Source organism: Rutidosis leptorrhynchoides, chromosome 7 (genome assembly GCF_046630445.1).
Source record: "Rutidosis leptorrhynchoides isolate AG116_Rl617_1_P2 chromosome 7, CSIRO_AGI_Rlap_v1, whole genome shotgun sequence".
Lineage (NCBI taxonomy): Eukaryota > Viridiplantae > Streptophyta > Magnoliopsida > Asterales > Asteraceae > Rutidosis > Rutidosis leptorrhynchoides.
In genome coordinates this window covers 47,400,783-47,416,509 of record NC_092339.1, presented here as the reverse complement: position 1 = coordinate 47,416,509, position 15,727 = coordinate 47,400,783, and the positions used below count along the sequence as shown (strand labels likewise).

The following is a 15,727-nucleotide window of genomic DNA, read 5'->3' as shown; positions in this document are numbered from 1 at the left end:
AGAAATAGAATAGTAGTGTATTAATATACGAATGTAACAAAAAATTTCACATAAACCAACTTCTACACAAACACGATACTTCTATCTATACAATAAAATTCACACACTCGTAGTTTGGGAAGTCACCACTTCCCATCTGTTTTCCCTAACATAAGACTCCCAAAAAAAGGAACATATAAATAAATACATAAACCGTTTGTCTTTCTGGTATTCTTTCATGTCTTATGTATATATGTATATACCATAACCAGTATCAAATCTAACAATCGATCCCGCATTGTCCTTGAATGGCATCAAGCTTGTCGTCTGTAGTAAAGGGGTCAATTCTGACCCAAAGAAGCGAGAAAATAGAAGCAAGAAGGATCGACCACACAATAACAATTGTAGGTGTCCTGTTCGATCGACCCATCAAACCCTTAAGGAAAGGGTACAAATGAACGATAACCCAAATAGCGAAAAACAATTTCCCAAACAACGGTCCCCATGACTGATAACCACTGTTGATGGCTGACGATACACCAGATACAATTCCGACCAAGTTCACGATAAGGACGGTTGTCGGAGGGATTAAGAGAGCGGTCCATTTGAAAATGTAGAGTTCGGCGAAATCACCGTCTTCATCGTTTGCTTTTGATGTGACGGTGAAATTAGTGTCGATTCCGGCGAGAACTTTGAGAAGACCTTGAAAAACGGCAAAAAGATGGGCGGAGGTCCCACCGATGACCCAAAACTGTTCGTTTCTCCACCAATCTTCGATGCTGACACCACTCCATCGTAATTCTAATATTCCGGTTGCGGCAATCGATATGAAAAGAAGAATAAACCACATACTAGCATAGTTGCTAATCTGCAAAAAAAAAAAAAAAAAAAAAAAAAAATTCACAAAAAGACATTTTTAAAAGTCAAATTTGATCATTTAATGTAAGAAATTGACTGTTAGTTATTTCATATCTATACCCGAGACTTGCTATTGCAAAGACATTGGTACGAGGTTTAACACATCGAACATACTCACTTTGATAATTATGTAGCGTATAAAAATTTATACAAAGTACTACAACTTATAAGATACTTGATATAGAATATATATCATCTTGAATATAAAAATTAATGATTTTCTAACGACAACCCCTACGCTTGTCGTTAAGGTGCTTAACAAGTTTGTACGTAGCGGTTATCGATTTAATTTAAAGTGACGGTTATATAATTGTACAAGCCTATTAGGCACCTTAACGGCAGCCTAACTTAAGGCTGTCTTTGGAAAAATCCAAAAATTAAAGGTCAAATATATCAACTTCAAAATGAACATGAATTTTATTTAATTTATCGCTAACATTCAGATATCTCTAGAAAATCTACGCATTTACATAAAAAAATTTTTGTTAAAAATCACTAATATGACTTCAAAATCAAGAACTTTTTCTAATATAAATAACGCATGTACGAAACCATACGAGTTACTGCAGCATAACATAAAAAAATTAGCATAAAAAACCTTCACATTGTAGTTAAAAATCTAATTTTCACATAATCCATTAACACATTCACTTTCAATGGGACCCGACCCACCAAAACGAACAGAGCATTCAATCCAAAAAGGTTTTATGAAGGAAGAACGTACCTCGGGAATAATGAACTTTCCGGTGAGAAGGCAGACGGCTGGAAGCACACAATAAGCAAGTAATGGGAGTGAAGTGAGAGGATACACGATTGTATTAATGTAAGCGAGCCGCTCCAAGAGTTTCAATTTACCGTTATACCCATACCAGATGGGACAATGTCTACTAAGCAAAATCTCAATAGAACCTAAAGCCCATCGAAGAACTTGATTTAAACGATCAGAAAGATTGATTGGAGCAGAACCCTTAAACGCTGGACGTGGCGGCATGCAGTAGATTGATATCCATCCTCTTGCATGCATCTTAAATCCCGTTAAAATATCTTCCGTCACCGATCCATAAATCCATCCAATCTGAATTTAAAATAATAAAGAAAAAAGGCAAGATCAGTCAACCAATATCTTACACAAATTTTGCAGGTATGCAATCACATGTTACATTTAGTTCCCATATTAATATTAATAGTCCACTATACTATTCAATTTTGAGATGTCCCAAATTAATAGTCCACTCCTATCTATTGTATCTATCTATAAAAATATAAAAATAATGAGGCAAAGCTCCCATATATCATTAACTTTTGCATGCAAGACGAAAAAGATAGGTAAAAAGTAAAGGGTAAAACTGTAAAGTAAATAAAAAGTAGTACAATGTAACGAGATTTATGTTTTCTGTCTGGGGACTATTAAATTGGGACGGAGGGAGTATCAAAATTACCTCTTTACCCCATTCGCTTTTGTCCTCATAACCACAACTAATAACATGTATTGCCTCCTTTAAAAGGGTAGCGGGATTTGTGGTCGGAGGAAGACCTCCCATCTCCATAAAAGTAGCCGAAATGAACACCGACGATTGACCGAATCGTTTTTCTAAGCTCCTTTGAGACATGAGTAGCGACTTTTCCTCATCGTATCCTACGAAACGTATATTTATTCAACACATAAGCAACTATTTAACTAATATAACATGAAAATGAAGTGGAAATATTTTAAGTTAAAAAGAAAACCTTCAACGCCTTCATCCATATCTTCCATATTGAAAATAGGAATGGTTGATTCAGTTCTTTTCGCTGCTCTTTTTTTATCTACGTACTTTTTGTTAGCGTGTCTTGCTTTCTTTCGTGAACCACAACAAGATTTGATGATAATGTTCGGTTCTAAATCAGCCTCAGTCAAAACTGGATCATACCCATAAAGAGCTTGTCTGTTAAAGCAACAACCCGTCCCCACATAGACCGGGCCCTGAATGCCATCTAGCCCTTTCAAGTTGATCTACAAATTTACAGTTTTCAACATGTAAAATGTCATGACTTCCAAAACTTATTACTCCGTATATTCAACATTTAATTTCAATATTAAAAAAATTAAGGGTAGAAAATGTACGTCGAAAAAGACAATGTTTCGGTTAGCATATCGATCGTGCAAATCGATCCCGTCAAATCTTTGTGGGAATTGAACATAGCATGTCTTCTTTCCATAAGCGGGATCCATCATAAAACACATGGCTTCTTTAAGAGCTTTACTATTGTTGAAGTAATGATCACAATCGACATTCAAAAGATACGCACCGTTTGTTAAAACGGCAGACACTCGTATCTGTTTAAATGACAAAAGGCTTGATTATATAGCAATCAATAGACCATACGCACATAAAGATTTGAACTTGCTCCAAGTTATTACATAATTTACTTAATATATAGTGAAAGATAGAAATAAATATGAACGAACCAAAGCATTCATTGCACCGGCTTTCTTGTGATGTTGGAAACCGGGACGTTTCTCACGAGAAACGTAAACTAGACGGGGTAGCTCATTGCCATCGGTATCAAGACCTCCACTGTGTCCTAAGAACACCTATAAAACGGTATTAACAATAAGTGTTTTACTTTTAGTCAAAATCCTAATAAAATGAAATATATAATTTTTGTATAATAATATACATATAATACATAATACAAAATGTGAAATTGTTCACCTGGATCATTCCCGGGTGATCCCGGGGGTTATTTCCAGGCCACGGAGTTCCGTCTTGCATTGTCCAACCTTCTTCAGGCATCTTTTGTGCTTTGGCTACAAGAGCGTTGATCCGCACCTTAAACTCTTCGTATTCTCTCTGTCATCAATATAAAATACGTTGAATTCCAACGAACTTAAAAAAATATCTACTTTAAATTTTTTAAAATTATTTTTTCAGATATATAGATTACTCACCTTCATGGCTCTGCGTTCCTTGACAAAAGAAGGTTGAATCTTATCTTTCAAATAATCAATCTTCTGAGCAAAATAAAACTCGGGCGCTCTCGGTTCAATACTATGTTTCTTGCAAAACGGGACCCACTTCCTTGCAAACTCAGCAGTCTCCGATAGTGACTCAAACGACAACATGGCAGAACCGTCATCAGACACATAACATGAAACTTTGTCCACAGGGTAATCCACAGCTAAAATCGACAACACCGTGTTTGCAGTAATCAAAGGTGGTTCCTTTAACGGGTCAACCGTACTTACAAACACATCAATAGGCGCTAATTGTGACGGCTCCCCATCACGATGAAATCTACAAAAAAAAAAAAAAAAAAAAAAAAAAAAAACACTGTTTTAAGGAATGTTAACTTCAAAAAGTGAATTTTTTTTTTTTTGGCAGTGAAAATTGTGTTTACCGTATTGCCAGCCTGTCAAGGTAGGTTTCACGTTCAACAGGGAACCATTTTGGGAATTGATCGAGAAGCCATGATAATGCAAACCAGACCTCGCAAATAACGGATACTAACCACAAGGGATATGCGTCGTTAACTGGATGACTACAACGGTATTGCAAGAAGAAACCCAAAATAATCAACCGTAAAATGATTACAACGCGATATGGAGTCAAATGAGCTGATGAAATAGGCACCACACGGCTCATTGGTTGGCGAGCATCGTCAGCCCTGTCACAGAAGCCATATCAGCATCAGAATAAACAATTTTTTTAATTATAATAAGAATTTAAAAAAAAAATTTGAAACTTAATAATTCAAAATAGAAACTTGAAACCTATAAAAAAATATTTATCAAAAATAGAAATCTGGAAAAATAAGGTTATACCAAATTAGTTTTCATAGATAGTTAGCATATAACCAGTAGTCGTGGAGAATAAAAAAAATATACTTACCAAATTGTAAAAAAAAAAAAAAAAAAAAAAAAAAAAAAAAAACCTTTAAAAACTCAAAGTAGAAACTAAAAACCTATTAAATATAGTTAAATTACTTCACATAACAATATGAATTATCTACTCTATAATAACTTAAACAAAAACAATAATGAAGCTGGCCTACATTTGCAGTTCTTCTCCATTCGATCCGGTACGTTCGATGTCGCCACCTCTTCCCTCACTACCATATTTGTTAGTCATTTGCATAATATTTTTATCCTGTTTTAGCTTCCAACCTTCAACTCTTTCTTTCCAGTCAACGTTACCGAGGCCATAAGAATTTAAGTCTTTTGATGGGTCCACAATTCTTACAGGAACTTCAAAAAAGATGCCATAAGTCAAATGATATGGTCAACAAATATATGAACAGATAACTAAACTAAAATGGTGTTTTTCATGTGTCAGTGGCGGTAGTAAAGAACGTACCTGGTTGTCTGGGATCGATGTATGGAAGTGAGTGGACGTGCTTGTCACCAGGGCCAAGTGGACCTGACGTACTTCTTACAGACAAGTTGTCAGGCGTTATACTTGGAATTTCACCCGATATCTGAAAACAAACAGCAAACATTAGCACATATATTTGAAAAAAAAATAAAAGGAAAAATACAAATTTCTATATAGGTTACACCATCAATTCGTTACAAAAAAATAATAATAGTATTCCTTTTTCATTGACTAAAAACATTTTTGAAGGTGCATGCATTGCAGTGTTGCATAACTCGGAATTACTGGGCGAGTACTCGGGTTTAACAACTCGCGGAGTACTCGGTCAAAACTCGGCCAAAACTCGGGATTACGGTCAAAACTCGGCCAAAACTCGGGATTACTCGGAAAATCGGTCAAAGGTCGGTCAAAGTCAAACTTGGTCAACACCCGAGTACTCCTAGAGTTGCCCAGTACTCCCTAAAAAGTCCCGACCGAGTACTCCCCGAGTAGCGATTTTTGCAACCTTGATGCATTGATAATAGTTTTTGGGCATAAAGATTAGTTTTTTAATAAATAAATATCAAGAGGCTAAAACATGATATTGATTAGAAGGATTAAAAAAAAAAAGAAATATAAATTCCATAAGGCTATCAAATATATATTAATCAATGATGACTAACCTGTTGGCCATTAGTAAGATGGGGAATCGGTTGCTCGTGTCTAGCGGATGAAGAAAGATCAGTATCATCTCCCTGCCATTGGCGTCTAACCTTGTTGTTCCCTTGAGGATAATTAAACTCGTTCTCCAAATCATCAATGTCATCCTCATCATCATCACCGTCAACTCGTGGACTCCCTAAAAACCATACCCATCATCAAAAGATTCAAACTTTATCAATTTCCATCAAAAAAAGTCAACAACATTTTGACCAACAAAAGCTAAAGTTAACCTTTGTGTCTTCTGTATCTAGTCTTGCACTGAGGGCAAGATTGATTTCCATCTCTCCTCTCGTACTCATAGCAAGGCCGACAGACTGGAAAGGCACACTCGTTGCAAGCAACAAAGATATCACCTGTTTCCGTTAGGCCAACGGTGTCACCGCAAATCTGGCATATCTGCCCGTTCAAATTCGTCAATGGCTTGGGCTGCATGATCAATAAACGAGATGAATATTATAGCCAATCAATCAACATCTTCGAATAGGATATTAGGACATTAAAAGGATTAGAATTAGAATCAGAATCTCATATTCAGTTTACTAAAGTAAACTATGTGTGTATAATTTCACATTTATCAGTACATTTAATCTTTTTACATCAAGTCCTTTCATGCTACTTCAATTATCAACAGGAGAAAAACTGAAATTCATTTCAATTTTCCACATCAAATTCAATGTGAATATGTAACATCAGTATAAGAGGCAAACTTTAGCAAACTGAACACCTAAAAAAAACCCCATATTTACCAAAATTTAATATGAAATCAAAATCAAATGATCAAAGTACTTGAACAACCTCACCACAAATTAAACCACCTAAATACCAAATCTGAACTAAATTATCAAAACCCTTCTAATCAAAAGGCAGCTCAATTATGCAAAAATCTAACAAAATCACTCATTATTGATTCAATTACATTGAGATCTAAGCAAAATCAACCAATATAACTCATACTAGATAACACCCACATAATAATTTCACTATCACACACTCATGTTCCACTTAACAACAAGATCTGCAAAAGAAAATCAAAAATTACATAAGTAAACATATTAACAAACATACCCCTCCATCAGATTCATGCCTAATTCTGACCAACTCATTTCTTTTATGTGATCCAGCCACCAATCCAGCATTTGCCTCCATCTCTTCCGATTAAAGAAGAAACAGAGGATATTTATTTTATTCAATAATTTATTTTAATCAAGTTTGGAACTTTAAGATCTAAAAGACAAAAGGATGGAAAATTTGAGATGGGTTTTTATTGAATTCTATCACTCTGTCATTATTTTGTGATAATATGATATCTTGTTCAGTAGGCTTTCGCTTTACTTGTCACTTGTCACTTGATATACATGCCACTGCTTTTTTGGATTATTTTATATGCAATATACCTGTGCAACAATATAGTTTACCGGCGTAACCGGTCAATACCGGAAACGGTTTGACTAATGACTAGTTCAGCTCAGCTCAGCTCGGCTCGACTTATTTAATTGAGTGATGATTTTTATTCAGCTCAGCTCGGCTCGACTTATTTAATTGAGTGATGATTTTTATTGTCCGGACGTCACCGAGCCGAAAGAGAGCTGGAATTGGATTTTTCCTTTATGGTCCTTCTAACATTTTTTGTTTTGTTTGAACGATCCTTGTACTTTAGATTATTTTTTTATTGTATCTATTACTTTCTCTGTTCGAAAAATTATTCACTTGAAGTATTACGGATTTAATACGGATTACTATATATACTAGTTATTTTTTTTCCTTGAAAGACAAATTGTATGCATCGTACAGAGGAGTTTTTAACCACTTTCGCGATTATTTTTCACGCACGCACACACTTTGGGTAGAAAACCCGAATCCTATTACAGGGATCCGAACTTTAAAGTATTCGAGTAGCAGGCGGGTCAAACCTGGATCCTGAATATGGTCGTTAAAACCTCCCTTAAAGATTTCTTAGGAGATAGTGATCGAACTATCTATACTAGTTTTAACACGGGACTTAGCGGAAAAATAACTAATAACTAGAATTAATTATTATATATTATTTAATAATTATGAATAAAATAATAATTCTATAGTTAAATCAATGGATGAAATTTAAGATAATAAGTTGAACTCGAAACAATGGTTAAATATAAGATAACGATAATTATGACGTCATCATCTAAATAAATAGTTGATATTGCTCATTTTACACATATTTATATTCGCAATATCTGCCTCCTTTATATGTCATTTGAGCATGTTTATCGATATTATCATTCGTTTTGCGTGAAGTTTGTTTCATATACTTTTATTTGGAATTGTGAGATTTTTGATCAGAAACAGGGCTTCGCGTGTGTTTTTCAATAAACATCGCTCAACATCCGGAGGATCGTTTTCTATGACGAACGGAAATCCTATGAATTCATCGGAATTCATATGTAGGTCACATGAATTATTTCTTGTTTTTTATGTCCCTCTTTTGATACGGGGGTTGCATAGCATGGTCGGATTTCGGACTATGTGCCAGACCACAAACTCTAGGGATAGTCTTCACTATTTCGTCTCACAAGGATAGTTCATGCGCTCGAACACCTTACCCAATTTGTACAAGGATGAGCGGAAATTCTTTTGTGACTATAAGTCATTTATGTGTAGGGCACTCGATTTATTTCGTGTGTTAACATTAGACTCGTCAATCTACTCAATTCATCACTTTTAATCATTTAATTCTTAAATAAGTTATTCAAACGTATCATAAATATAAAGTCAAAATTAACGCTTATCAAAATATAAATATAACAACAATTTGTTAGGATAAAAAAATACTACTTTTTTTACTATTATTAACTTTGAATAACTTGAACACATGTTCTATGTATAACTAGCTTCTCCGGTGATCCGGTGTTACTCGCTTTCTGTTTGAATAAGATCCACCGCTTTTCTCCTTTTCCGGCGACAGCTTTTGCCCGTTTGGCTTCTCCGGCCACAAGGCCGGTCTCCAGGCGGCGATCTTGTTAGGATTTTCCTTGGGATCTGGCTTCCGGTTCTTCGTTTGGAGATGTCTTGTCGGTTTATCATCGTCGTCGGGGTGGGGAGCTTCGGATCAGGTGGCTCTTTCCCTTTCGCTGCTGGTTGTTGTTCCTTGTGGGTTTGTAGGCGGCGAGTTCCTCTTCTGGAACTCTACTTCCCGGTTGGTCGGTGTAGTGACCCGAACTTTTCCATGTTTATATATATTAATTGAGATTGATATTTACATGATTAAATGTTTCCAACATGTTAAGCAATCAAACTTGTTAAGACTTGATTAATTGAAATATGTTTCATATAGACAATTGACCACCCAAGTTGACCGGTGATTCACGAACGTTAAAACTTGTAAAAACTATACAATGACATATATATGGTTATATATATAGTTAACATGTTTTTATTATAAGTATGTATCTTATTAGGTATTTTAACAATGAGTTATATACATAAAAATGAGACTATTAATTTAAGAAACTCGAAAACGATATATATAACGATTATCGTTATAACAACGTCTTACTAGGTACATATGAATCATATTAAGATATTGAATCACTTGGTTAATTATGTTAAATGATAAGTAAATATATTATTAAGTGTATTAACAATGAAATACATATGTAAAAATAAGACTACTAACTTAATGATTTCGAAACGAGACATATATGTAACGATTATCGTTGTAACGACATTTAACTGTATATACATCATACTAAGATATATTATATATCATAATATCATGATAATATAATAATTTAACATCTCATTTGTTATAATAAACAATGGGTTAACAACATTCAACAAGATCGTTAACCTAAAGGTTTCAAAACAACATTTACATGTAACGACTAACGATGACTTAACGACTCAGTTAAAATGTATATACATGTAGTGTTTTAATATGTATTTATACACTTTTGAAAGACTTCAATACACTTATCAAAATACTTCTACTTAACAAAAATGCTTACAATTACATCCTCGTTTAGTTTCATCAACAATTCTACTCGTATGCACCCGTATTCGTACTCGTACAATACACAGCTTTTAGATGTATGTACTATTGGTATATACACTCCAATGATCAGCTCTTAGCAGCCCATGTGAGTCACCTAACACATGTGGGAACCATCATTTGGCAACTAGCATGAAATATCTCATAAAATTACAAAAATATGAGTAATCATTCATGACTTATTTACATGAAAACAAAATTACATATCCTTTATATCTAATCCATACACCAACGACCAAAAACACCTACAAACACTTTCATTCTTCAATTTTCTTCATCTAATTGATCTCTCTCAAGTTCTATCTTCAAGTTCTAAGTGTTCTTCATAAATTCCAAAAGTTCTAGTTTCATAAAATCAAGAATACTTTCAAGTTTGCTAGCTCACTTCCAATCTTGTAAGGTGATCATCCAACCTCAAGAAATCTTTGTTTCTTACAGTAGGTTATCATTCTAATACAAGGTAATAATCATATTCAAACTTTGGTTCAATTTCTATAACTATAACAATCTTATTTCAAGTGATGATCTTACTTGAACTTGTTTTCGTGTCATGATTCTGCTTCAAGAACTTCTAGCCATCCAAGGATCCATTGAAGCTAGATCCATTTTTCTATTTTCCAGTAGGTTTATCCAAGGAAATTAAGGTAGTAATAATGTTCATAACATCATTCGATTCATACATATAAAGCTATCTTATTCGAAGGTTTAAACTTGTAATCACTAGAACATAGTTTAGTTAATTCTAAACTTGTTCGCAAACAAAAGTTAATCCTTCTAACTTGACTTTTAAAATCAACTAAACACATGTTCTATATCTATATGATATGCTAACTTAATGATTTAAAACCTGGAAACACGAAAAACACCGTAAAACCGGATTTACGCCGTCGTAGTAACACCGCGGGCTGTTTTGGGTTAGTTAATTAAAAACTATGATAAACTTTGATTTAAAAGTTGTTATTCTGAGAAAATGATTTTTATTATGAACATGAAACTATATCCAAAAATTATGGTTAAACTCAAAGTGGAAGTATGTTTTCTAAAATGGTCATCTAGACGTCGTTCTTTCGACTGAAATGACTACCTTTACAAAAACGACTTGTAACTTATTTTTCCGACTATAAACCTATACTTTTTCTGTTTAGATTCATAAAATAGAGTTCAATATGAAACCATAACAATTTGATTCACTCAAAACGGATTTAAAATGAAGAAGTTATGGGTAAAACAAGATTGGATAATTTTTCTCATTTTAGCTACGTGAAAATTGGTAACAAGTCTATTCCAACCATAACTTAATCAACTTGTATTGTATATTATGTAATCTTGAGATACCATAGACACGTATACAATGTTTCGACCTATCATGTCGACACATCTATATATATTTCGGAACAACCATAGACACTCTATATGTGAATGTTGGAGTTAGCTATACAGGGTTGAGGTTGATTCCAAAATATATATAGTTTGAGTTGTGATCAATACTGAGATACGTATACACTGGGTCGTGGATTGATTCAAGATAATATTTATCGATTTATTTCTGTACATCTAACTGTGGACAACTAGTTGTAGGTTACTAACGAGGACAGCTGACTTAATAAACTTAAAACATCAAAATATATTAAAAGTGTTGTAAATATATTTTGAACATACTTTGATATATATGTATATATTGTTATAGGTTCTTGAATCAACCAGTGGCCAAGTCTTACTTCCCGACGAAGTAAAAATCTGTGAAAGTGAGTTATAGTCCCACTTTTAAAATCTAATATTTTTGGGATGAGAATACATGCAGGTTTTATAAATGATTTACAAAATAGACACAAGTACGTGAAACTACATTCTATGGTTGAATTATCGAAATCGAATATGCCCCTTTATATTAAGTCTGGTAATCTAAGAATTAGGGAACAGACACCCTAATTGATGCGAATCCTAAAGATAGATCTATTGGGCCTAACAAACCCCATCCAAAGTACCGGATGCTTTAGTACTTCGAAATTTATATCATATCCGAAGGGTGTCCCGGAATGATGGGGATATTCTTATATATGCATCGTGTTATTGTCGGTTACCAGGTGTTCACCATATGAATGATTTTTATCTCTATGTATGGGATGTGTATTGAAATATGAAATCTTGTGGTCTATTGTTACGATTTGATATATATAGGTTAAACCTATAACTCACCAACATTTTTGTTGACGTTTAAAGCATGTTTATTCTCAGGTGAATATTAAGAGCTTCCGCTGTTGCATACTAAAATAAGGACAAGATTTGGAGTCCATGTTTGTATGATATTGTGTAAAAACTGCATTCAAGAAACTGATTTCGATGTAACATATTTGTATTGTAAACCATTATGTAATGGTCGTGTGTAAACAGGATATTTTAGATTATCATTATTTGATAATCTATGTAAAGCTTTTTAAACCTTTATTTATGAAATAAAGGTTATGGTTTGTTTTAAAAATGAATGCAGTCTTTGAAAAACGTCTCATATAGAGGTCAAAACCTCGCAACGAAATCAATTAATATGGAACGTTTTTAATCAATAAGAACGGGACATTTCAGTTGGTATCAGAGCGTTGGTCTTAGAGAACCAGAATTTTGCATTAGTGTGTCTTATCGAGTTTGTTAGGATGCATTAGTGAGTCTGGACTTCGACCGTGTTTACTTGAAAAATGATTGCTTAACAAATTTTGTTGGAAACTATATATTTTTAACATGTGAATATTATGTGATATATTAATCTCTTAACGCGTTTGATATTATGTGATAGATGTCTACCTCTAGAACAAGTCCCATTGACTCACCTAATAATAATGAAGAGTCAAATGTAAATTGGAATGATTCGTGGACTGATTCACAAGTTCCCGAAGAGGAACCGGAAGAAGAGTCGGAACCGGAAGAAGAATCGGAACCGGAAGAAGAATCGGAACCGGATGAAGAAATAGAACCGGTGGGGGAAATAATAAAACGGTTAAGTAAAAGAAAATCCTCAACCAACCGACCAAGGTTAATTATGGTCAATGGTGTTTCCGCCAAGGAAGCAAAATATTGGGAGGATTACCAATTCTCCGATGAATCGGATTCCGACGAGAATTCCGATGATGTTATAGAAATTACCCCAACTGAATTTAAAAAGGCAAAAGAAAATAATAAGGGAAAGGGTATAAAAATAGAGAAATCTAATTCCAACCCCGATGAACTTTATATGTATCGTCAACCCCCGAAGTCCTTAAGTTGTAACAATGACCCGGGAACCTCTAAACCACCAGGTTTTTCTAAACCAATGTGGAAAATTACGGCTCGTATTAGGGGAACATCATATATCCCTAGAAACCTGGCAAAACGAACCAAAACCGAAGAAGAAGAAACGAGCGAGTCGGAATAAGATAGTTGTATTCGTGTGGTGTAATATATGTAATATAGTGTGCTTATGCTTTATGATATATGTAAAAATTGCTTGTATTAATAAGTATTTTTTTATGAATCTAACTCTTGTCTATTTTACAGTTTAAAAACACAAAATGGATAGACAACCCGATATTTTAAGAGACCTACCCGGAGACATGATTGATGAAATCTTGTCTAGAGTCGGCCAGAATTCCTCGGCACAACTATTTAAGGCGAGATCAGTTTGTAAGACATTCGAAGAACGTTCCAAGAATGTCTTGGTTTATAAGAGACTTTCGTTTGAAAGATGGGGGATATCACATTGGGAAACCCATAAGTTACGATGTGTTTACTTTGACGCATATATTGCGGGGAACCCAAATGCTATTTTACGCAACGGGTTAAGAAATTATTTTGACTCAATATATCCGAATATTGGATTTCGTGATTTAGAAAAAGCGGCTAACATGCAACATAAAGAAGCATGTTATGCTTACGGATTAGTAATGTTCGCTTCTCACCAAAGTGAGAACAAGAACATCGGGCTACAACTATTAAACAAAACGTTTCCACAAGTGACGGAGTCGGTAATTAGGGTAAGAAATGAGGTTTTTAGATTATTACGGGACTGTTGGACATTACGTAACCCTCGTCCCTTTGACGACGTTACAACACGCTGTCTTATCAACGGCCATAGCGGTTATGTTGCACAAGACCAAGGATGGGAAGTAGTCCTAGTAAAACCAGAATGCATGACTTGTTTCTGGACGTATGAATTACGTGTCTTTATTGCCTTTGCTGAACGACTTGTGTACTAGCTAGAATTATCTTCACAACTATCTTGTATCAAAGTTATTGTGTGCTATATTTCATGCTTTATGTAAAATAAGCGGTATTGTAAGTTTGTAAAATATTGTATAAAAGTTTGAATGCAAAATATTATTATAATCAGTTTTTCATATAGAATTGTAGTAGTTGAATTGTATATTAGCTACTAAGTATGAACTTAACGGGTAGGTACTACCCGAATTTAAACTTATAAAACGCTAATATGAAGAAAAAGCTTTTATAAATGAGTTCATATTATGCTACGAAATACTATTAACTACTCTTAATATTCTGTATGATTAACTTGTTCCATTTAACTATTTTGAAGGAAATGGCACCGACTACTCGACACACCGTGAATATGAATGAAGAGGAATTCCGTACTTTTCTAGCTTTAAACATAGCCGCAGTACAGGCTGCGCTACATACCAACAATAACCTTGGATCTAGCAGTACAGGAAATCGTGTAGGATGCACCTACAAAGAATTCACTGCCTGCAAACCTTTGGAATTTGATGGAACCGAAGGACCGATCGGATTGAAACGGTGGACCGAGAAGGTCGAATCGGTGTTTGCCATAAGTAAGTGTACTGAAGAGGACAAAGTGAAGTACGCTACGCATACCTTCACAGGTTCTGCGTTAACATGGTGGAATACCTATCTAGATCAAGTGGGACAAGATGATGCGTACGCACTACCGTGGTCAGCATTCAAGCACTTGATGAACGAGAAGTACCGTCCCAGAACCGAGGTCAATAAGCTCAAGACAGAACTTAGAGGGTTACGAACCCAAGGATTTGATATTACCACGTACGAAGGACGATTCACATAATTGTGCCTATTGTGTCCGGGAGCATTCGAAGATGAGGAAGAGAAGATCGACGCGTTTGTGAAAGGATTACCGGAAAGAATCCAAGAAGATATAAGTTCACACGAGCCCGCCTCCATACAACAGGCATGTAGAATGGCTCACAAACTAGTGAACCAGATTGAAGAAAGAATTAAAGAACAAACTGCTGAAGAGGCCAATGTGAAGCAAGTCAAAAGAAAGTGGGAGGAAAACGGTGATAAGAATCACCAATACAACAACAACAGCAATTACAACAATAATCGCAACAATTATCCCAACAATCGCAATATCAATCGCAACTACAACAAACGGCCCAACAACAACAACAACAACAACAACAATAGCAACTACAACAATCATCCCAACAACAATAATAACCGCAATAACAACAACAATCAGAAGCAGCTATGCCAAAGGTGTGAAAAGTATCACTCGGGGTTCTGCACCAAATTTTGCAACAAGTGTAAAAGAAATGGTCATAGCGCGGCGAAGTGTGAGGTCTACGGACCAGGGGTTAATAGAACGAAAGGAACAAATGGTGTCGGAACGAGTAATGGCGGAGCAAGTAGTGTCGGAGCAAGTTATGCTAATGTAGTTTGTTATAAATGTGGAAAACCGGGCCACATTATTAGAAATTGCCCGAACCAGGAGAACACGAAT

At 34.8% G+C, this 15,727-nt stretch overlaps 1 protein-coding gene across 1 annotated transcript; it reads right to left on the bottom strand.

The window, feature by feature from the left end:
* Positions 1-237: 237 nt before the first annotated feature.
* LOC139859842 (cellulose synthase A catalytic subunit 1 [UDP-forming]) lies at positions 238-7,290 on the bottom strand. The gene is made up of 14 exons (XM_071848610.1): positions 7,020-7,290; positions 6,185-6,380; positions 5,915-6,090; positions 5,235-5,355; positions 4,933-5,125; positions 4,279-4,545; positions 3,830-4,175; positions 3,594-3,731; positions 3,347-3,472; positions 3,002-3,214; positions 2,626-2,890; positions 2,337-2,533; positions 1,622-1,972; positions 238-847 (listed from the first exon to the last, which is right to left on the bottom strand). The coding sequence occupies exons 1-14, from the start codon at positions 7,098-7,100 to the stop codon at positions 260-262; spliced, it is 3,258 nt and encodes a 1,085-aa protein (XP_071704711.1). The 5' UTR covers positions 7,101-7,290; the 3' UTR covers positions 238-259.
* Positions 7,291-15,727: the final 8,437 nt, after the last annotated feature.